Source organism: Melospiza georgiana, chromosome 4 (assembly GCF_028018845.1).
Source record: "Melospiza georgiana isolate bMelGeo1 chromosome 4, bMelGeo1.pri, whole genome shotgun sequence".
Lineage (NCBI taxonomy): Eukaryota > Metazoa > Chordata > Aves > Passeriformes > Passerellidae > Melospiza > Melospiza georgiana.
The window spans coordinates 10,218,512-10,241,694 of NC_080433.1; the positions used below are offsets into that span (position 1 = coordinate 10,218,512).

The following is a 23,183-nucleotide window of genomic DNA, read 5'->3' on the forward strand; positions in this document are numbered from 1 at the left end:
GGGAGGCCAGGCCCATCTCCAGCACTATTGCATTGGTATTTTTAATTTTCCTGCTAAAGAACTGTTATTCCTACCCCCATATCTTTTCCTGAGAGCCTCTTAGTTTCAGAAATTACAATGATTCACATGGGGTTTACATTTTTCATTTCAAGGAAGGCTCCTGCCTTCCTTAACAAAAACTGTCTTTTCAAACCAAGACCCCATGGTTATCTTAGATATAAGCATTAGCAACAGCTTTACCCTGAATACTTGACCTGCATTCAGTGTTTAGGAAGAATAGATCAAGAATAAACCACAAGACTGATTTTAAGGGATGTATCCCATAATATTTTATTCAAAAAAACCCACTGATTACTTTTCATTGGAATTAAATGGGGATTTTTTCACAGATTGAAAAGATTCTTAAATAAATCTATGTAATTGTGTCCTTGATGGGTGACATCCCTGGAAGGTTATGATGTATTTAAGGCATTTTTCATGAGCAGAAGTTTTTAAATTTCAAGTTATGGCTAATTAGAAATGTCAGTCTCTTATCCCATTAACTTCTCAGTTCAGCTAAGAAAAATGCAGCTTTTTTTCAGCTCCTTCACAGAGGCAAAGTGCTGGAAAAGCAAACAGAAACTTTGTTTTCTTACTCACCCATTGCAAGATGCTTTAGAAAGGGTGCAATGCATTCCTGAAGGTGAACAGGCTGAAAATTCCTCATCCTGATGGCAAATAATACACTGGGATTTTTTTTCCCACAGAATAAATAATACAAATACAGAGCTGAACAGATTAATGGACCTTGCTAATACAGCGAAATAAATACCTGCTAAACTATGAAAGAGTAATTTCACAGCTCTGCTCTAAGATTTTTCAGTTTACCTTCAGAAAATGGACATGATTTGTGAACTTCACAAAAATTAGGTTATACATAGATGGCAGTATATCTATATTAGTTTTAAAGTCTAATACAATTTATATAATTTTAATATCATTTCATAATTGCTCAATCTCACAGAAACAGCACCTTTGTAAAGATACAGTCAGAGGGTGCATCCAGATCCCAAACTGCTGGGATCCTCAATCCAAGAGGATCAGCAAGACTGTTTTAAAAGCCAAACAACCAAAAATCCAAAAAAAATCAAGGACATCAGGATATCTCACTTTCCTCATCACCATGTATGGCCTTTATTGTGCAAAATCACTAACCAGTTCCAGAATCTCTGCTGCTCTGAATATTTTCCTCTACAGAAAAGAAAATGCATACAAAAGCCTGATAAGCCTGTTGAAATAATCTTCACCTGCACAAATTTAAACAACCTCATCTTGGGAGTCAGAACAGCTCCAATAGCTCCTGATTTAAAACAGCTCTCAGCACATATCAGCCCCTACAGTGATTCATTTTCAGGGAGGTTTTAAGGAGTGTGTACCATAAGGGTTCTGATCCTTCCCCCAGTTGTTTCTGGGGTGATTTTTGGGGTCTCCTGCCCAGCTTGGCAGCCTCTAACATGGTGCTAAAAGGACAAAGTCAATCTCAAGCTCTTGCTGGCTCTGTATGGCTCCCAGAGCTCTCCAGACATACCACACACCTCCCTGGAGCATCACACAGGATTTCAGGGCAAACACTTCCCCTGGAATGGGATCCAGGCATCAGCACTAGGGAAAATAAGGCAGCAGAGACAAGGACTAACTTCACCATCTTTTAAAGAGGAAATGAACATGTAGAGTCACATAAATATAGAAAAAAAAAACCACAAAAGAAAAGTTCTCTAGTTGCAACAGTTCCTAGATCCTTTCTCATCCTTTCTCTAGCTGAGTGTCTGCTGCACTTTTTGCACAAATTGTGAAGCCTGAAGGTTGCTAAGTGCAGAATGTCTTTCCTGTGAAACACTTGTGCATGTCCTCACTGGCACAGAGGTGCTGAGCTCCAGGGACAGTGCACAGCTGTCAGAGACACCCTGATAGTCCTGGCCAGGGCTGCTGAGGGTGCTTCTTCATGTAAAACAAGAGATAGGCTGTTTCTCTCCTGCGGAGGCAAAGAGAAATCACATCACCAGGCATGTTTGAACAATCTAGGTAACATCCCAGAATTGCTCCTGCTCAGCTTCCTGAGCTTTACGTCAACTAAGCTGGTCCTCTCCATGTTCCCAAGATTTGTTGGTTTATAGGAGAGATTATCTCCCTCCTGTAAGCTCAGTTTCTTACAATGCATCAAAACAAAAACCGTGGAGAAATCCTGATTAACACATCTCCTGCATCCCCACTACACCCCAGGCAATGCTCCCAGACCAGTTTGTCTCCCCTCTCTTTGCTACCCTCATCCCAAAGTCTTAACAGCATTAGGAAAAATCAGGGATATATTTGCATACCAGTAGAGGTTGGAACGTCCATAGGTGCATTTAACATCATCCCACGATACCTAGAGAAGAAAAACACACAGGAGGAGGCTGGTAAAAACTCTTAGGAGACGGAAAAATTCTGATACCATCCCAGGAGTTCTCATAGGAGTGGTTTAAGTGGCACTTCCAGGAACTAAACACTTCTTAATAAATTGGTTTATTGCTTTTACTCTTGGAGGACAAACAGTTCTGAATGTACACTGTCACCACATTTCTCTTCACAGAGAAAAGCAAGGCACAATTCTCCCCAAGAATGTGAAACCCAGAAATATTCTCTGAACCTCAGAGAAAGGAAAAACAATTCTTATCATTTGCTGTGCCTGTGTTGTGCCAAAGCAGAATGCAATATGGAGATTGTTTACCCAGAGTGATGGGGTTTTGTTCCTTGGCCTATCAGGGCCAAGTGAGTGTGTGTGAGTCGGGACTGTGGGCTGACGGTGTGCAGATGAGTGCAGTTGTGTGTGGAGTTGATTGCTTGGCAGATTCAGTTTAAATGTAATGTAATAGAGTGTAATGTAATATAGAACAATATAGTATAATAAAGTAATTAATTAGCCTTCTGATAAGATGGAGTCAGATGCATCATTCTCTCCCACTCATCAGGGGCAAAAATATCATCGATAGTATACATTAAACAGATGTAGAGTGCAACAAGTAGGATATTCAGCAAATATCCTGAATATTCTGCAATATTCAGAATGCTTCTGTGTCCTGCAATGCACAAAACTATCAGTATAATTCTTGCCTGATTGGTGAGAGGAATGATGAGGAGGACTCCATGATATCAGAAGGCTAATTAAATATTCTATTCTATCATCTTCTATTATATCATATTATATCATCGTATATTATATTATATCATAGTATATTATAGTATAGTATATACTATATTATATGTTATATATTATTGATGCTATATGTCATATTATTTATATATTATTTATATTATATTATATATTGGATTATATATTATATAATATATTTTATATGTGATACTATATTATATTTTTGATATTATAATATATGATATGAAGTTATATTTGTTATATTATATTATATTATATTATATTATATTATATTATATTATATTATATTATATTATATTATATTATATTATATTATATTATATTATATTATATTATATTATATTATATTATATCATATCATATCATATCATATCATATTATATTATTCTATACTATATTACACTATATTACACCTCATCTAAACTGAAACTGCACAAGCACCCAACTCAACTCCACTGCCCAGAATCTTGTCACTGTCTCCTGACCAACAGTCTGGACACACACACTTGGCCCTGACAGCCAAGGAAACAAACCCCATCACTGTGGGTAAACAATCTCCACATTGCATTCTACTTTGGCACGACACAGGAGCAGCAAATGAGATGAGAACTGCTTTCATCATTCTTTTCTCTGCTTCTTTCAGGTTCAGAGAATGTGAGTCCCACACAAAACAGAACCTGAGGCCTTGTTTGGTGCAGAAGTGAGAGTCACTCTGCCCTCAGCCCGGAGCATCCTGTAGCAGAGGAGGAAAAAGCCTCAGTTTCCTTTCCTAGTTCTCTCAGCCAGCACCAGTCCGACTGGATGAGAGCTGGAGGGGCATCCAGGAAGGCACAAAGGGAAGGTGGCTGGGTCTGCTCACCTGGCAAACCTCGGAATCGTTGAAGCAATACCATTTACAGTCTGTGAGGCTCCGGATGTAGGCACAGTAATGGCCACAGCTGGCTGATCCTGAGTGAGCCACCACAGCAAAGAGCTCATAGTGCCAGGTAGCCTGCAAGAGACACAAAGAGACACTTGCAGTGCAGCAATTCCCATCTGCCATGGGCTGTAGAGAAGCAGCAGCCAGGGCAGCCAGGATGTGCATTTTGTCAAAGAGGTTCACCACAGCCAACCCTGCAGCGGTGACTTCTGCTGTTGCCACACTCCCCCTTGTTATTTCCCAGGAAGAGAAACAGACCCACAGTGGGGCAGATCCTTCTCAGCTGCCTAGCAAAGCTGATGTGGCCAACAGCGCCAAACTCTGTGGCCAAAAATATCAACAATACTGCATGGGAAATAACTAGAGCAGAGTTCCCCTGTCTTGGACAGGTGAGATCTGCAAAGCCTGGCTTTGGTCCTTAAAGCAGGAAACTCCAGTTATGGGGCCTTTGGTGATTTAATATGAGCACAGAATGTTGAATAATGGCTGAATCAGTTAAAACAATGGGATGTGAGACAACACCTGGCACAGGCAAAGTTTGAGACACAAATTTTTAAGACAGGTACTTTGAACTGAGACAGGTATTGATGAAGCAGAAAGGAGAAGAAAGTCTTTCCTTTTTGAACAGGATTATCTCACCTTTTCACTGTCATCTGCTTGGCACTGACTTTCTGCCAAGACTTGCCTGAGATCAAGCTCTTGTGGGAAAGGCAGGGAGTGGCTCAGCTTGTGCGTGCGAGAGGATCTCTCAAAGCAGAAGCGCTTCAGGTGCAAGGTCAGGGTCTGTGGCAGATGGACGAGCTTCATGCTCTGGAAAGAATCAATAATGCAGCTGAAAACTGGGGCCAAACCCTGGGGAGGTGGGGTGCAAACAGCCACTGCCACCCAGTGTGTGCAGAATGGAGAACAGCCAGTGCTCCAGTAAATATTTGCTAATTCCCAGGGACAGCAGATGCCAAACCTTGGTAGCCCATCTGCACACAAAACAGAGCTGTGATAGCCAAGTTTCTCAGCTTCAGTGTCATCAGCACCCAGCCTTGGGTGTCTCAAGGGCTGCTTCACTTCCCATGTGCTCTCCTAGCCCCATGCTGGTAGCACTAGAGGCAAATCAACCTCCTGAGACATCAGAGCACAGGACCTCCTTCCTGACAGGAGGAGAGGTGTCTGTGGTTTATATCTCACTCTGCTGGCAAATCTGAGGTGTTGATCTCCTCTTAAACTTGCTATGGTTGAGTCCTTTCCCCACCCTCCCCAGTCCTCAAGGGAGTTCTGGGTATGAGACACAGGGAAATAATTCTCCAATTACCTGTAGAAAAGGTGTTTTCCTCCCACACTGTTGACAGAAACACATGTTCTGTCCAGTCAGCTCCTCTGGATGGAAGAAGTATTGCAGGCTGTCCTCCTGAGAAGACAGAGACTTCTTTCAACTGAGTTCCTTCAGCTGGATTTTTATTTCTACATTATTTCAGGGGGTCCAAGCAAACAGCAAAGTTACAGAAGGCATGATTTATTCAAAGAACAAAACACTGCAGCCTGAAACAAAAGGTACCTCATTTCTCCCAGCTGCTGATGTGATTATAAAAGTTGGGAAAAAAAACAGGTACAAAAATTCCACAGAGAAGGTATTGATGTATAAATGTCTTTTATACTTCAGAGCCTTAAAGGTTTTCAAAGCAGCTCCTTCATGCTGAAACAGTATAAAGTGGTCAGAGAATCTATAAGGTCCAGTATTCCGCTGGCATTTGAAAAATCCACTAAGAACAGAATCATCTCCTAAGGAAAAGGTGCTGCTGCTAAACTTACCAGAGACTTCAGCCTGTGAGAATTGGCATCCAGCACTGGGAGTGGAAGGGTTAACATGGTGCTTTTGCTCTTTACTTCAAAAGAGCATTTCTGACAGGCCACATGCTCCTGTATGCAGATCGTGTACAAATCTCGCAGCTCTTTAACCTGGAGGGGTGAAAAAAAAAAGCCAAAATAAAGTTTATGAAGAAGACACCTGAGCTGTTTCCCTGTGGGTGGGAAAGTCCCTGTGGTCACACATTTCAAGCAGGGTTATTATTCCTTTGATGTTGGAACCAAGATATGACAATAACTTATGTGGACAGGGTACCTCCCACAGTTTAAAGGAGAACAATTCCCCCTCATTCCCTAACAGAGGGAGAAAACACAGCCTGTAAGATCAGAGAGTTAAATATCTGCTTTGATGCAGAATTGATCTGTTTTGCTTGAAACTGCAACAGGAGCCTGTCTTCTACACTAATAGAACTGTGAGAGTCAGGGAAGAGTCACTTTTCCCAGTCCCATGGGAGGAGCTGTTCTATACATCACATCCTATCAGTGACTAATTAGAGTGAAATGCACGTGGCTGACTTCAAAGGATGGAAAATCTGTGTCAAGGTATACCAATAAATGTTTACAGAAATTTGGAGGAAAAAATAAATTCAATATAACTACATACAATGCTGCAAAAAGATCAATGTTTTAGTTATTAATCAGCTCTCCCATTAGAATGGACACTGGCATGCCCTGAAAGCAGGATGAGCAAAACTTTACTGTGATTCAAAATGCCAAAGCTTAATAAACAAGTATTCTCTGTCCCATTTGAAAGATGCAATGAAAGAAGAGATAATTTTAAAACTTCAACTTAGGACAATTGCCAGTGAATGGGATCCTTCAAGGAGCAGAGGAAACCACACATTATTAGGGGCAAAGGTTCATTTCAGTCACCATCCTTACCAGCTCTGGCTTTTTCATCTGCTTCTTTAACAAGTTCCAGAGAGTGAGAAAGAGCTGAGCAGCATCATGCTGCACAAACACTGCAGGAGCAGAAAACACAACCTCAGTCAGTATCATGAACAGCACCAGGCACAGATTTCCCACAAATGGCAAAGGGGGATTTATTGTCCCCTCTTAGACCCAGATTCTTGCCCCTTGCTGGGGACAGAATCTTAGACTGGGCACCAGCTCCATGTGGCCTGAGCAGGCAGTGGGAGAAGACAGAAGTGTTTGTACCACCCAGTGCAAAAATCTTGTCACCAGATGAGGGACAAGAGGATGCTCAATACCTACTAGAGAATGCTTTGGGTTGGAAGGAGCCCTAAATTTCATATGGTTCCATTCCCCCCAGCCGTGGGCAAAGACACCTTCCAGCAAACACCTTCCAATCTGGCCTTGAACACTTTCAGGGATGCAGCACCCACAGTGGACATCCTGCATCAGGGTCTCACCACTCCCACAGTAAAAAATTTCTTCCCAATATTCAATCTAAACCAGCTCTCAAGCTGGTTTACATTTCAAGCCATAACCCCTTATCTTATCACTTCTGTCACATGCCCTGCCATGCCCTTGTAAACAGTCCCCTTTGAATCCTCCTCAGAAACAATACAGGGAAGATTCTGTTCTCTTTTTCACCTTTATTACTCCACAGACCTGTTTTTCCCGTCCCCTCACACCCCAGGAAGGCAAAAATGCTCCTGAGTGCTGAGATTAAAATGACAGCAGGGTATTCCCACATGTCTCACACACAGATAAGATAAACCCCTTGATCCCTATCTCTCTTTAACTGGAAGAGAGATGGCTGAGAGAAAAGCCACTCTGAGTCAGGAGAAAAATGATGCAAACAGGGATACTGAGTTTGTCTTGTGTTCCTCTTTCATAAAGGTCAGGGCACCTCCCTTTTCTGTTCTGAAAACTGCTGTTTGGGCTTTTATATGGCAAAGATGGCATTTGGTTATACCCTCTGTATTGCACACAGACAGACTCTTGGCATCCCACTGTCACTGGTCACTCGTGCATTACAAACCTTTCTCTTTTAGAACTTTGGCCAGCTGGGAGATTTATCCTGCAAATTCTTCTCTCTGCCCCTACAAGAAGGAGCAGGAGGGGGATTTGTGCAAACCCATTCTCTTTTCCACACCATCCCTTTCTTCTAGTAAGTAAAGCAGCTATTTCACTATCATGATAAAGTAGATCAAAACACATCAAACTATGAACTGTCCTCTCTGCCCTGCACAGCATCCACAGCTGAATCTTCTAGCAGCCTGACAGTCCTCCCACCCTCTGGATATCAGCAAATACATCCAGCAGGGTTTGTTTTTTTCCTCTCTTCAGTGAGACACAGCATTGAACTCAGCTGGGAGGCAGCTGCAAGGAGCCCTGTGCCACTGTGAACCTAACTCCTGGCATTTCTGCATTCCTGGAGGAGATGCTGGAGTCTGGGCTGCTTGAAAGTGCTGGATAAATGCAGACAGAGGTGGGCATGATGAGGCAGGGCTGCTTACACTCCACTCTGTGCTCTGAAAGGCAGCACGCCAGCTCTGTGGGGCCCACAGCTTTGCACTTGCCACTCTGCATCTTCTCCAGCAGCAGGAGCATCTGGTACGGGACATTGCTCCTCCTCTGGGCAGGGGAGGCTGGCACCGTGATCCTGGAAGGGGGAGAAGCAACACCAGAGGTGATCATTGGCTCAGTGGGGAAATGTCACACATCACACCTGAAGGAGCACAGGTCAGCAGCAGGGACAGCAGCTCAGGAGGAACCAGAATGGGAATGTTTTCAGCTAAAGAAGGGAAAGGGAATCCCACAGTGCAGGCTGACAGCTCTAAAGTAAAAGGCCAAAATTTTAAGTTGGCTTGCTCCTGAATAAGAGACAAGCCAAGCAGGACCTCAAGTGCTTTGTGTCTCTAGAAACATTAGTTATATCCAATTCCAGACCTTTTTTGCTTCCCACATATTGATGTCCTCACTCTCAACATGCCCTCAAAATTTCACAGGCACTTATATCATAATGCTCCTATTTCAGCTATATGCCAACAAAACATCTACATTCTCCCTAAATTCATTGTAGCCCACAGGTTTTTCTTTCTTCAAATAAGCATGGTAACCTAGAGTCTACATTATTTAGCTTTGCCCATTGATGACACTTATCATTTCTGCATATCTGAAATTTGTCTTTTCTCCTCTGCTCAGCAGTGAGCATGGAAGAAAGGACGGAATAGGAATGATCCACTTAGATTACTAAATCTGCAGTGGAGTGAGTAAACTGAAAACAAAGCAAAGCAGTGATTAGTGTGGTCAGTAGGGAGACAGGAGCCCAAATCCTCCTCAAAACACACAGGGACAACAGTCAAGCAAAACAAAGTAATGCTGAGTGTTCATGATCTGCAACACTTCTCTGTCAGGGGCTAGCCAGGGCAGTCAGGGCCCAGAGATTAGGGATTAGGGTATGTATGCTTGTGTTTACATGCTTCAAGTGACAAAATTAATAGTGGATGTGGCTACACATGACACATCTTTTGTTATAAGGCCTGTGAGTAAACCTGGAATAAAATTATATATATTTTATATATATATATAATTATATATATAAATATGCATATAAATATGTATATAAATATGTGCATAAATATGTGTATAAATATGTATACATATACGTATAAAAGTATAAATTTGTATATAAATATAAATATAAATGTGTGTTTATGTTTCATATATAATATTCTATGGAATATATAAATATATATTATTTTTATATATTTATATAATAATTTACATATAATTATATATTCATTAAAATATAAATTTATACATATAAAAATCATAATTATAATTTTATAATTATATAATATATTAATAATTTCCTGGTTTAGTAATTATTAATTATTAATGAATAACTAATTAATTATATTTTATCACATAATTTATAATTATATTTTATATAAATTATTATATACATATATAATGAATATTTATATATTCTAGATAATATATATGGAATATAATTATACATTATATATTTGTTAAATATATTATAACATATTATATTTCTATAATATATAAATATATCAAATAAATAGAATTACTATATATATAATTATTATATATAAAATTATATGTACCCTGATAGGGAAAAGAGCCACAAAGAGTCAGTTCAGGACACGAATCAGAGATGATTTACAAGTCTGAACACTGCAGCTTCTACCTTTGCAGGGCCTGTCAGTGCATGACGGACACCACAAGGCAGAGACCTTGCTGAGGGACAAAAAGCATCCTGATAGCACCTCAGTGATGCAGTGATGCCCTCAAAAGCACATCCCATAGAAAAGAAGGAGTGGAGACAGGAGTGCAGCAATGGAATCCCAGGGAGGGAAACAGGAGGTACCTCCGGAGTATCCTTGTGAAGTGGATGTTCATGAGGAACACCTGGAGCAGGGAGTTCAGGCAGCAGCTCTGCCCAAGGTTGTACAGTCCAATAGCTTCTGTTGGGGAGAAAGAGGCAAAGTGAGGCCTGGGATAGGCACAAGAAAGGAAAGTGAAAGTTATTTGAAAGTAGCAAACTCTTCTTGTGCTTAGGCTCAGCCTCTTGGTCAGACCTGATCAATTGTTCAGCCTATTCTTCTGTTGCTCAAGCAGGTAACATTTGGGTTTGTTTGGCAACTGGCAGAAAAAATCCAAGTAAACCTGGCTAATGCTTCTCAGATTTCTCCCAGTTCCTCTATTGTCCTCTCATAACACACCTAAACATCAAATAGAACAACAGGAGGCAAAGACTGCCTGTATGAGGAGAATAACCTCATACAGGCATGGCTTAATAATGCCTCATAATCCATGGCTTAGCAAATCCAGCAATGCTGGCTGTGTTTGGAGAGAGACAGAGCCAGCAGCTAGGCACTTTTGGCTGCAATGGCCAATTTGAGGACTTAAATACAGAAAAAGCTCAGAGATCTTAATGAATTCCTTTTTAAAAAAACTCAAAATAGTTACTTGGCAAGGCAAAATGAGAATTATCTGTATTATATTCCTCAGTGAAGAGATAAGGAATAGGAGAAAATTAAGCCTATGGACAGGGAAGGGAACAGCAGGCATGAGAAATAGAAAATAAGACACTGAAGAATAGGCAAAACATTATTACCATTTTTTAAGTCTGCCAGACCAAAGACCGATATCAACTTCTGGTTTTTGGCCTTCACCTCTTTGGTTTCCTCTTTCTTATTCTGTACTTCAATTTCTGCCTCCATGACCTCGCTTGGTGCCACCTCTGGTATCTTGCTTCTTTCTTGATGTCCACTCGTTTGTCCCATCAACAACACTGCTCAAGGACAGAAGAGACCTCCCCATTATGAAAAAGGCGAAATCAAAATACCATTGAATGCTTTGGGCTGGAAAGGAATCTCAAAGATAATTTCATTTCAACCCCCTGTCACCCACTAGACCAGGTTGCTCAGGGCTCCATCCAGCCCAGCCTGGAATATCAATAAAAAAGATCACTGCGAGAGCAGATGGGATATTTGAATTAACATCACATTACTAAGGGAACAGAAACGGGGTCTGATGCTGTCTTCCTCTTGTGGCTAAATAAATAAATAAATAAATGAGCCTTCAGTTCCACAGAAACAGCTCCATCTAGCCAAGGAGCTCCACATATCCCAGTTCAGGAAGATTTGGTAAATAAGACCATTACAATTGCCCAAAAGCAGATGTTGCAAAACTACTCTGTTTTGGAAAAAGCAGTATTTTATTAAAAAAAAAAAAAAAAAAAAAAAAAAAAAAAAAAAAAAAAGTAGCCCAAGTATTGAAAAGGTCAAGTTTCACCTTCTCTTCTGGCCAGATGAGCACCTTTGGTTTCTGTACTGGGCTCCCTGCATTGGTTCTAAGCCCTGAGTCACAGCACTGCTGTGGCACTTTGGACTGTAATTTTGAAAGATATTGAAGTACCAACAAACCAGTTTCTTTTTCTGTTCCTTCAAGTGATCACAGGCAAAGTAACTGTTCACACAAGAGAACCATTATAATGCCTTGATTTTTAAGCGAGTATTCAACAAACCATTACTCTGAGAGTCTCCTGGGACTCAAAAAGCTTTTGCTAAGTACTAAAGCAAAATTAAAATACACAAACAATACAATCTGATAAAAGTTCAAATGCAATTACGTAAAAATGAAACTTTCTAAAAGCTCACTGCCAGCATGGAGACAGAATCAGAAAAAAGTGGATATTCACGGAGAAAGAGGGGGTGGAGACACAAAAAAAGCTCAGAAATCATTATTCTACAAATATTAAACATCACATAAAATCAACCTAAGGCAAAGCACTGAAAGAATGAAGAAAAGGTACTAAGAAAGGGAAATAAGCAAAATCCTGGTTCTGTCTTTCATTTTAAAAAAAATCTTTGCTTTAAAAGCATGGTTTTGGGTTAACTATGCCTAATAGTGTCAGATATCAAAGTTACTGAAGATTCAGGCAGAAAAGCTAGAAATTGGGGTTTTTTCCCTGATTATTACCTTTAGGCTTAAGTATATTTATTTCCAACTGTATTTTTGATTGTTTACTTTTGAAGATTACTTTTGATCTCTAAGTGTCACACACTAAGATTCACCAAATATTGTCGAATTTGCTGAGAAGTTTTTTTTGGAGGGAAAAAACCCAAACTCTCAAAGACAGAGTGAAGAGCATCACTTTTTATACCCAAACATGGTGAATAGAACAGCTACGCAGGAAAAGATAAAATTTAATCTGATTTCTCTCTTGCCAAAACAGAGCCTGAACACTGACTGACTGTTTTCCTGGGGACGATTTAATGGCACATTCAGGTTTCTGAAAGTGAGCTGGGTTTAGCTGGTGTAGAATCAGCCCAGAGGTCAGGGATGCTCCCGGCCAGTGGGGATGTTGAAAGAGACAGAAAGGAGAGGGGCAGGCAGCACAGAGGTATCTAAACATAGCTAGGGATAAAGAAAACATGCAATACACAGGTTTTGACAGGAAAGGGAGGACTAAGAGTGGGATTAAAGAGCAAGCATGGGGCTGGATGTCTTTGAGGAAAAGGTAGAAAGATCTTAGGGATCTTAGGGCAGGAAGGTGCTGGGGAATCCAGGAGGATTTGTGTCTCTGGTTCCATGAAATTTTCTCCCAGTCACCTATATCGGGGATCCTGTTGTGGGAGCAGGGACACAAACAGAACTTCCCAACCCTTGGAACCTCCTTGTTTAGGCTTTCAGAAATACAACCTTCCTAAGGCTTGCACTTGACCTCCTTTTCCCTGCACAGGTACATAAAACAACAGGTGAGTGAGGCAAGGAACTGAGCAGCAGGCTCTCCTCCTGATCCCCATTTCTCCTCTCTCACTGGAGCAGCAGCAGCATTGCTTTGGTTTCCTTTGCAGGTCAGGGGTAGGATTGGTACCTCAGTGCCCCAGCTGGCACCAGCATTGGGCAGAGAACAGGGAGCAGAGATACCCTCCTCGTACCCTGCAGCCCATCATCATCATCATCACAACCCTCACACTCCTCTCGCTCAGCCAGCCCAGCCCTTTCTCCTTTTCTCCCTGCCCTGCTCCAGTCTCCATCTGCCCGCCCAAGACTCTGGCTTCTCACGACAAACCCTGAGCTGTCCCTTCACTGTGCCCAAGAAGGGTTCCCACTCCGGCCCTTGTCCCTTCCCTGCCACCTCCTTTTCCTCCCCGGGGATCCTGGATTCCCTGTCAGCTCCTTTTCCTCCCCGGCGATCCTGGGGTGCCGATGATGATGCTAAGGCAGGCAGTGGCTGCAGCAGGGACACCAGGCGGCTCTGAGCAGTCTACTCTCGTGGAAGGTGTCCCTGCCCTCAGCACGGGGGCTGGAATTAGATGATTTCCAAGTCCAACCCAAATTATTCTGTGTTTCCATGGTCCGTGCTGGCTGCAGCAGAGACTCAGCGTGACAACCACCTTCGAGGGGAAGGAAGCGCCTAAGAGCGCATCACCTCCAACTTCAACGGGATGCGACTGCAAGGAGAATTCCCACTTAGCTGCCAAACTACTCCGTTATTATTCCCTCTCTATTTCCTCCCCTCCTGACACAGTGCGCCTCCAGCATCCTATCTCACAAAGCAGCAAAACGCTTTCTTACCGATTCACGCTCGCAGCGCGCCCGCTAACACGGGGCAGCCCCGCACGGCGCACCGGAGGGAGCGCTCATCCAGGGGTCCGGCAGGGATGCGGGATCCGGCAGGGCTGAGGGAGCCGGCAGAGCTGAGGGAGCCGGCAGGGCTGAGGGAGCCGGCAGGGCTGAGGGATCCGGCCGGGCTGAGGGATCCGGCCGAGCTGAGGGATCCGGCCGGGCTGAGGGAGCCGGCCGGGCTGAGGGAGCCGGCCGGGCTGAGGGAGCCGGCAGGGCTGAGGGATCCGGCAGAGCTCAGGGATCCGGCAGGGCTCAGGGATCCGGCCGAGCTGAGGGATCCGGCCGGGCTGAGGGAGCCGGCAGGGCTGAGGGAGCCGGCAGAGCTCAGGGAGCCGGCAGAGCTCAGGGAGCCGGCAGGGCTCGGGGATCCGGCAGAGCTGCAGGATCCGGCAGAGCTCAGGGATCCGGCAGAGCTCAGGGATCCGGCCGGGCTGAGGGCGGAGCGGAGCGGGGCGGGGCGGCCCCGGCGCGTCAGGCAGCGGCAGCGCCCGCCCCGCTCTCGGAGCCGCTCAGTTTTCATTTCCCGCTCGGCCGGGAGCAGACACAGAAAGTGAAACTCGGAGCCGCCCTGCGCCGCCTCCCGGCAGGCACGGAGGGGGCTGGGAGAAAGGGACCCGGGGGTTTTCACTGCGGGTTCTTTGTCCCTTCATGTAAATCGCTGGGGGAAGCGTTGTGAGGCTGAGCTGTCCGCGCACAGCTGCGCTCCCAGCCCTGTGTCAGGGACCTCTGTGCAGCCCCACGGAGCCGTGGGGAGGAAACACGCACGGGAGGATTTCACAGAGGTCATCTGGAGCCCATCAGGGATGTCCTTGTGGAAGGGTTCCAGCTGCAAACCCTCTGCTCACACTGCCTGGCTCTGTCAGAGGCAGCACACCTCTTCAGTCTCAGCAGGTCTTCAGTGGAGGCACAGGGACAGTGAAAACTGTCCTGAATCGTCACAGAGGGGATGTGGGTATCTGTAGGGACTTCTGAGCAGAAGGGCTCAGTTTCACAAATAACTCAGTGTCTTGCCTTGTGGCAGAGGTTCTCAGCAATAGTTTAAATTTAGTGATGTTCCCTTTCTATTACTGGCTTGTGTGGCGACTGGCTGGTAGAAGGAAGGAAGGAAGGGAAAGAGGAGAACCTCTAAGCCATAAACTGGCCAGAGAGAACGAAACCACCTGAGCAAAGTGCAAAAGGACACTGGAGGTTGAACAGGAGCTAGATCTGCCAGGTGGAAGTTGCTAAAGCAGTGTGCAGTTGAAACAGCTTTTGGTGATGACCCCTGTGAGAGCCTGGGCACTCAGTTAGGAGGAGTATTATGCCTTAAGAATGTTTTAAGCTCTGCCTGCAGAACTCAGTCGTGACATGGCCCTTCCAAAGCAGGCAGCAGGCAGAGCCCAGAAAATGGGCTCAGATGAAGGGAAACTCAAACTGAAAGGCAGCAGTGTCTGAGTGTCCAAACACACTGCTTGCCCCTTGGACAAAAGCTGCTAGCTGCTGATAATTGCCACGGCACTCCTAATGTCCAAACAACTCCAAAAAGTGCATTAACTGCTTCAAAAGCAGGACTCCTAATTACTGAGTGTGCTTGCAAATAAAATGAAGTGTAATGTTGGTGGTCAGGATGAGATCTAAAAAGCCTTCAGGAAGTGTTATGTCAAATCAGCCAACTTGAATTGCCTCATCTGAGATGTGAATGTCCCAGTACTTGGAGAGTACTGAGTCATTGTGTAAGGGAGGCTTGACAAGGACCTATCCCACCTGGCAGGATTGTCTCTTATCATCCCCTTCTTTATCTGCAAACCCAGGCTGAAGCCTCAGGTGTGCACATCCCCTGCACCTGGGAGGCCCCTCCGAGCATCACTGGAGCAGCACCCAGTGATTGTTCAAGCCACGAGCACCAACAGCTGGTCTCTTACAGCACCTGGGCGGCTCCAGTGATGGTTGAGTGTTTGAGCAGCACGCACTGCTGGAACAATTTGGTTTGCATGGTTTAGGAACATGGCTTCTGCTGTACACTTCTGCACGGAAGACTGGGATCAAACCGTGTTTTCCCCCATCTTTCCCCCCATTCCCTATTCTGGGAAAATCCAGTCCAGGTTCCCCAATTTGATGTTCTGAGATTATCTATTTCAGGGTTTTCCCCATTCCATATTCCAGGGAAATCCACTCCAGGTTTTCACCCATTCCATATTCCAGGAAAATCCAGTCCTGTTTTTCCCCCATTCTGTATTCTGGGGGAAAAATCCAGTCCGGGTTTTTCACCATTCCGTACTCTGGAGCAAATCCTGTCCAGATTTTTTCTCCATTCCATATTCTGGGGAAAAAAATCCAGTCTGGGTTTTCCCCCCATTCCATATTCCAGGAGAAAAAAACCAGTGCGGGTTTTCTCCCATTCCATATTCCAGGAGAATTCAGCCTGGGTTTTCCCCCCTTCCGTATTCCAGGAAAAAAATCCAGTCTGGGTTTTTCCCCATTCCATATTCCAGGTAAATCCAGTCTGGGTTGTCCCCCATTCCATATTCCAGGTAAATCCAGTCTGGGTTTTCCCCCATTCCACATTCCAGGAAAAAAATCCAGTCCAGGTTTTTCCCCATTCTGTATTCTGGGGAAAAAAAATCCAGTCCAGGTTTCCCCCCATTCCATATTCCAGGAAAAAAACCAGTCCGGGTTTTCCCCCATTCCATATTCCAGAGAAATCCAGTCCGGGTTTTCCCCCATTCCGTATTCCGGGTACATCCGTTCCGGGTTTTCCGCGGTGCCCCATCCCGGCCCATCCCGGTAACTTTGGGATGCTGCGATCCCGATTGATCGGTTCTGGTTTTCTTCATCCCAGGCAGCCTCAGGTTTAACGTGGAAGCAGCGAGGCTTGCTCGGCTTGGTGAGTGAGGCTCAGAGCGGCATTCAGTGAAACCCCTGCGGAAATCCCTGTCCAGGGCAGCCCCGCGGTGGTCAGTGAGGATGAGGAGGGGCAGGACAGCCCCAGGTGTGGTCAGGGAGGATGAGGAGGGTCAGGGCAGCCCCAGGTGTGGTCAGTGAGGATGAAAAGGGTCGGGGCAGCCCCAGGTGTGGTCAGGGAGGATGAGGAGGGGTTGAAGCAGCCCCAGGTGTGGTCAGTGAGGATGAGGAGGGTCAGGGCAGCCCCAGGTGCGGTCAGTGAGGATGAAAAGGGTCGGGGCAGCCCCAGGTGTGGTCAGGGAGGATGAGGAGGGCCCGGCCCTGCTCAGGGCTGCTTTCAGGGGGTTATGGGTTCCTGTACCTGCTGGAGGGAGTCATCCTCGAGAATCTCCCAAAGGACAGCAGAGACAGCATCTGCAGGGCAGGGGGAGCACCTGGGTGCTCCTGGGGCATTGCTCAGGTGTGCAAAGGGACAATCCCTGTGCCCGAGGGCAGTGCAGGAGAGGGGAGCAGCACCTGAGCAGGTGGAGCAGCTCAGGGAAGATCTTTTTTCTTTCTCTTTTTGATTTCATCTTCCTAATCCCACCCCAGTGCCTCTAGTCCCTCTCAAGTGCCCCCAGTCCCTCCCTAGCGTGCCCCAGGGACCCCAGACTACAGCTGATGGTATCTTACAGGATAATTAATAAAAAATGTCCTCTCCTAAATTTATGTTTACAACATACAGAAAAGCTGAGCTGATTGTTGACACATGCCGTACAGCGATACAGACACAAAATGCATTTTTTAATTACTCCCCATCATTCTCTTCTTCGAACGAGTCAGTTCCCACTTCTTCATAGTCCTTCTCCAGAGCAGCCAGGTCCTCCCTGGCCTCTGCAAACTCTCCCTCCTCCATGCCTTCTCCCACGTACCAGTGCACGAAGGCTCTCTTGGCGTACATCAGGTCGAACTTGTGGTCCAGCCGCGCCCAGGCCTCGGCGATGGCCGTGGTGTTGCTCAGCATGCACACAGCCCGCTGCACCTGCGCCAGGTCCCCTCCAGGGACAACCGTAGGGGGCTGGTAGTTGATCCCAACCTGGAAACAGGGATGGGAGAAAAGGCTGTACCACTTATTTATGTGTACAATTTATTTCCTAACAGCAGGAGCAGGAGGCAGCCAAAGAGCTGAAGGAAGGTGAGTGAAAATGCTGGGGTAGAGTGGTGCCAGGTGGCAAAAGCCATCACAAATGTCAAACAGCATGAAACTCACTCTAATATCTATTTACTCACTCTAATATCTACACTATTCTACTGTTTAATGTGTGGTGATGTTCTCAGGGGTCCTAGGATGATGGAAGAGATGAGAATCTTGACTCCATGTTTCAGAAGCCTGATTTATTATTTTATGATATCTATTATATATATTTTTATGATATATATAATTTTATTATATATATTATTATTTTATGATATGTATATATTTTTTTTGTTTTTATATATTAAAACTATATACTATACTATATATATATACTATACTATATACTAAAAGAATAGAAGAAAGGATTTCATCAGAAGGCTAGTAAAGAAAAGAAAAGAAAGGATAGATAATAAAATCTTGTGACTGACTGAGAGTCCAAGACAGCTGGACTGTGATTGGCTATTAATTAAAAACAACCACATGAGACCAATCACAGATGCACCTGTTGCATTCCACAGCAGCAGATAATCATTGTTTACATCTCGTTTCTGAGGCCTCTCAGCTTCTCAGGAGAAAAAATCCTGGCAAAGGGATTTTTCATAAAATATGTCTGTGACATTAATGCACACTGACAAGTTTGTAGCTTTTTTAACAGCTACTCAATACTGAACATAGTGTTTCACCAAGATACTCTGTAGAAACTAACATAAAATCTTGGTTCCCAGTTGGGAGCTTTCATTGCTGAAGGAGCTGCTTGTATGACAAATGCTTTTCCACTGGTAATGTCTGTATTAATGTTGAAAATGTATTTCCAGACACTGCTGTGTAAGCAGTGGGGAGAGGCTGTATAATATTTCTAGGTTAACTAAGAGATTCCCTAATATGAGTGTTTCCTTCCTTTATTAATTTTATCAACTTTGGTATTTCCTCAATTTTAGATTGTGCCTCAGAGGCAATGCTCATTGGCTGTTCCAAAGGTCAGGTCTGAAATTGAAACTTCTTTCAATTTTAACCCATGTGCACTTCTAATTTCTACTTATTTAAATATCTAAGAGCCTGTGTCAATGAGATGTCCAAAGGAGAAAAGGCACATTTGATATAAATGCATCCTTCTTACGTTCATTGGGAAATATCTATATTCCCCCATTGTGGAAACCCAGGGCACTGGAATATTTCTGTGTCTGCTCTGGGGTGCCCTGACCCCCAGGGCAGCACTGACTCTGACCCTCATTCATGGAGAAAGTTTCCCAGAGTTCAAGATAGACTGGAATCCACAAAAGTGTGAAATGGATTATAGAGAGCAGTGTAGGTGTATCACTTGGTGAGAAATTGAGGTTTTGGGATTTTTAGTGTGTTGTGGATGGGAGCAAGATGGAGGGCACAGGGTGTTGTGCTGGGTTTCTTCTTCATGCTTCTTCTTCCTTCTCCATGGGTTTGGGTGGCATTTTGTAATTGGGCAGGAAAATCTGCACTGGGGGCTCTTTGGGATCAGTCATTGGGTTAAAAGGGAAGATAATCTGGGTGTCAGTTCTTAATTGGATAGTTTGGTCTTAAAAGACCTTGTAACCAGAGATTGTTGGCCATTTTGTGCCTTGCTGCTGAACTCACAGCAGTGAGACTGTTTTACTGATAAGAAATGATAAACACCTGAGTCCAAACATGAGTTACTGTCTCAAGTGCCTTCAGTCCAGACCCAGAGAAACTGATGACTGGGGTATCCCCATACCCCATGTTCTGGGGGAAATAGGTGAAATAGATTAGATACTTTAAATACAAGTTTTCTACTAGAAAACTTTAAAATACAAGTTTTCTGCTGGGCTGAACCTCCCCTTTCAACACTAAAGAGAAGCTTGTGGCAGCCCTGTGAGATTCACATTCTCTGAACCTGAGAGAAGCAGTGAGAGAAGCAAAGAATGATCAAAACAATTCTTATCTCATTTGCTGCACCTTGTTTGTTCACAAGTGGAATGCATTGCGGAAGATTGTTTACCTGAAGGGAATTGATAACTGGATTCGGGTGTGAGTTTTGAGTCATTGGCCAATTGGATCCACGTGTGTGACAGTCACAAGATGCTGGGCAGTTGGGTGCTTGGCAGATTCAGTTTAGATGTAATGTAATTTAGATGTAATATAATAGAGAATAACATAGCATAATAAAGTAATTAATTAGCCTTCTGATAAGATGGAGTCAGATGCACCATTCCTCCCGGACGTTGGGCAAAAATATCCACTATGGCAGCCCTACTCACCTTGATATCTACCGAATCCACTCACCTTGAAGCCTGTTGGGCACCAGTCGACAAACTGGATGCTTCTCTTGGTCTTGATGGCAGCAATGGCCACGTTGACGTCCTTGGGCACCACGTCCCCGCGGTAGAGCATGCAGCAGGCCATGTACTTGCCGTGCCTGGGGTCACACTTGACCATCTGGTTGTTGGGCTCGAAGCAGGCGTTGGTGATCTCGGCCACGGAGAGCTGCTCGTGGTGCGCGCGCTCGCAGGAGATGATGGGCGCGTAGGTCACCAGCGGGAAGTGGATGCGCGGGTAGGGCACCAGGTTGGTCTGGAACTCGGTCAGGTCCACGTTGAGGGCGCCGTCGAAGCGCAGCGAGGCCGTGATGGAGGACACGATCTGGCTGATGAGGCGGTTGAGGTTGGTGTAGGTGGGGCGCTCGATGGCCAGGTTGCGGCGGCAGATGTCGTAGATGGCCTCGTTGTCCACCATGAAGGCGCAGTCCGAGTGCTCCAGCGTGGTGTGCGTGGTCAGGATGGAGTTGTAGGGCTCCACCACGGCAGTGGAGACCTGAGGGGCTGGGTAGATGGCGAACTCCAGTTTGGACTTCTTGCCGTAATCCACAGAGAGGCGTTCCATCAGCAGGGAGGTGAATCCAGAGCCCGTACCGCCACCAAAGCTGTGGAAGATCAGGAATCCTTGCAGACCAGAGCAGGCATCGGTCTGGAAAGCAAAAGGGAAAGTGAAACAGCGATGACTGAAAAAGGTGGAACAGACTTTGCCATGTGTGCTTGTCCTGAGCTGAAGGAGTGAGCAGTCACAGGCAGTATACAGCACAGATTTCATGTCAGGTTTTCCTGGGAAAGGGCTGGTGATAGTTCCAACCTTTGCTTTCCTCACTGTCTCAACTTATAACATAAGGGTCTGTCCAAGCCTCTCTCTCTCTGAACTTCACACTGTTCTGTTACTCTAGCTGAAACCAGCAATGTACAACTGCTTAATCCACCCTTCAGTATCAGTATAGGTGCTGTAGGGCTGTGCTAGTAATTAAAAATTACATATTCATAACCACTTGATAAAAAAGCCTGGAATCATGCAGCTGGGAAGTGAACTACTGGGCTTCTCTCTTCTGTACCATGTCCAAATACCATCTGTATGACTTGCAATCTCTTTGCTGAACCATGGGTATCATTTGCAATTAACAAGCTGTTAGTTCTGCCCTTCTTCCTTCCGCAGAGCCCAAACTGCTGTTTCAGAGCTGCTGGCACTTACCAGCTTACGGACACGGTCCAGCACCATGTCAATGCTTTCCTTGCCAATGGTGTAGTGGCCACGGGCATAATTATTGGCTGCATCCTCCTTTCCAGTGATCAGCTGTTCTGGGTGAAAAAGCTCCCGGAAGGCGCCAGCCCGAACTTCATCTGAAGAAAAAAGCGAAATTGTAAGAATGTGATCTTTGTGAGGGTCGTCCTAAGGATGAGGTGAGAGATGAGAATCTGACTCCATGTTCTCAGAAGGCTGATTTATTATTTCTATTCTATTCCATTCCATTCCATTCATTATATTATATATATTATATATATTATATATATTATATATATTATATATATTATATATATTATATATATTATATATATTATATTATATTATATTTTAAAATGCTATACTAAAGCTATACTAAAGAAAGAGAGAGGATACATCAGAAGGATTAACAAGAATGAATGGTAAAAACCCGTGACTGACTCAGAGAGTCCGACACAGCTGGACTGTGATTGGTCATTATTTAAAAACAATTCACATGTTTGGATAAACAATCTCCAGACCACATTCCAGAGCAGCAAAACATGGAGAAACTGAGGCTTCTCATCTTCCCAGGAGAAGAAATTTTGGCAAAGGGATTTTTCAGAAAATATCACGGTGACAGTAAGAATATGCTCCAGTGCCAAGAAATTCTGGTTGTTGTTGGCATCAAGAGCTCATGATGCCAAAAGACAGATGCTGATGGAGAAGGGAAATGTCTCCAGAGCATTTTTTCATTGTTGCATTTGTTTGATTTATTGTGCATCTTCAGTCCAGCCACTTCTCTTCTCACGAGCTTGTCAGTGACAAGTACAACCTGCATCCACAAGTCCCCAGAAAAAAACAGTGTGAAGAAATTCAGGTGTCCCAATTTTTAGACATTCTTCTATTATTGGAGGGAAGCGATCAGGCTCCTGCTTTAAATCCAAACAGAAGAAAAGCAGAATCTGAATGGCAAAAATGTCACGATAAACAAACCCAAAAGTTAAATATTGATGCAAAGAGAAGCTGTGCACACCACGTGTACCAGCCATTAAACTGCTGGGGATCCTCCTGTTCCTATATTTGTAAGACCTATGACAGAATCTGGCATCCTGTGTCACAAGAAAATTGATTTCTTGCTACCTAGTTGTAGCCTGAGGTGCAAAGGGCCACTTTGTGCCAGTGGAGATATAAGGTGATGTGAGGAAAAGCAATCTCATCTCCGTTTTGCAGGTTTGTTTCTGTACTGACCTACCACAGTGGGCTCCAAGTCCACCATGACAGCCCTTGGCACGTGCTTCCCAGTGGCTGTTTCATTGAAAAACGTGGTGAAGGAGTCATCAGAGCTGAGTCTGTCCTGCAGGTCCTTGAAGGTGCCATCGGGCTGGATGCCGTGCTCCAGGCAGAAGAGTTCCCAGCAGGCGTTTCCTATCTGCACTCCAGCCTGGCCCACGTGGACAGAGATGCACTCACGCTGAGGGGAGAGAGGAGAGGCAGGGTCAGGAAAATCCATGTGCCTCAGCCCTCCCTGTTCCTGGTGGTCACCTTTTCCCAGTGTATTGCTTTTCCAA

At 44.6% G+C, this 23,183-nt stretch overlaps 2 protein-coding genes across 2 annotated transcripts; both read right to left on the reverse strand.

Annotated features, from left to right (window-relative positions):
- Positions 1–383: 383 nt before the first annotated feature.
- On the reverse strand, positions 384–14,047 carry USP18 (ubiquitin specific peptidase 18). The gene is made up of 11 exons (XM_058023052.1): positions 13,992–14,047; positions 11,023–11,199; positions 10,273–10,369; positions 8,393–8,538; positions 6,849–6,928; positions 5,913–6,059; positions 5,416–5,511; positions 4,749–4,919; positions 4,050–4,181; positions 2,355–2,404; positions 384–2,011 (listed from the first exon to the last, which is right to left on the reverse strand). The coding sequence occupies exons 2-11, from the start codon at positions 11,189–11,191 to the stop codon at positions 1,933–1,935; spliced, it is 1,167 nt and encodes a 388-aa protein (XP_057879035.1). The 5' UTR covers positions 11,192–11,199; positions 13,992–14,047; the 3' UTR covers positions 384–1,932.
- A 3,662-nt stretch (positions 14,048–17,709) lies between these two features.
- Positions 17,710–22,906, reverse strand: TUBA8 (tubulin alpha 8). The gene is made up of 4 exons (XM_058023053.1): positions 22,864–22,906; positions 21,604–21,752; positions 20,374–21,054; positions 17,710–17,997 (listed from the first exon to the last, which is right to left on the reverse strand). Exons 1-4 carry the CDS (start codon positions 22,889–22,891, stop codon positions 17,710–17,712), a joined length of 1,146 nt encoding a protein of 381 aa, XP_057879036.1. The 5' UTR covers positions 22,892–22,906.
- Positions 22,907–23,183: the final 277 nt, after the last annotated feature.

Excerpts from the sequence above, each read along its gene's own strand:
- TUBA8 (XM_058023053.1), bottom strand. The coding sequence starts at position 22,891 with ATGGTGGACTTGGAGCCCACTGTGGTAG. Across the intron at positions 21,753-22,863 it reads CTTGGAGCCCACTGTGGTAG|ATGAAGTTCGGGCTGGCGCC; the intron begins GTCAGTACAGAA and ends TTTTTTCTTCAG. Across the intron at positions 17,998-20,373 it reads GGTGCCCAACAGGCTTCAAG|GTTGGGATCAACTACCAGCC; the intron begins GTGAGTGGATTC and ends CCCTGTTTCCAG.
- USP18 (XM_058023052.1), bottom strand. The coding sequence starts at position 11,191 with ATGGGACAAACGAGTGGACATCAAGAAAGAAGCAAGATACCAGAGGTG. Across the intron at positions 5,512-5,912 it reads CTCACAGGCTGAAGTCTCTG|GAGGACAGCCTGCAATACTT; the intron begins GTAAGTTTAGCA and ends CTGTCTTCTCAG. Across the intron at positions 2,405-4,049 it reads ACGATTCCGAGGTTTGCCAG|GTATCGTGGGATGATGTTAA; the intron begins GTGAGCAGACCC and ends TTTCTTCTCTAG.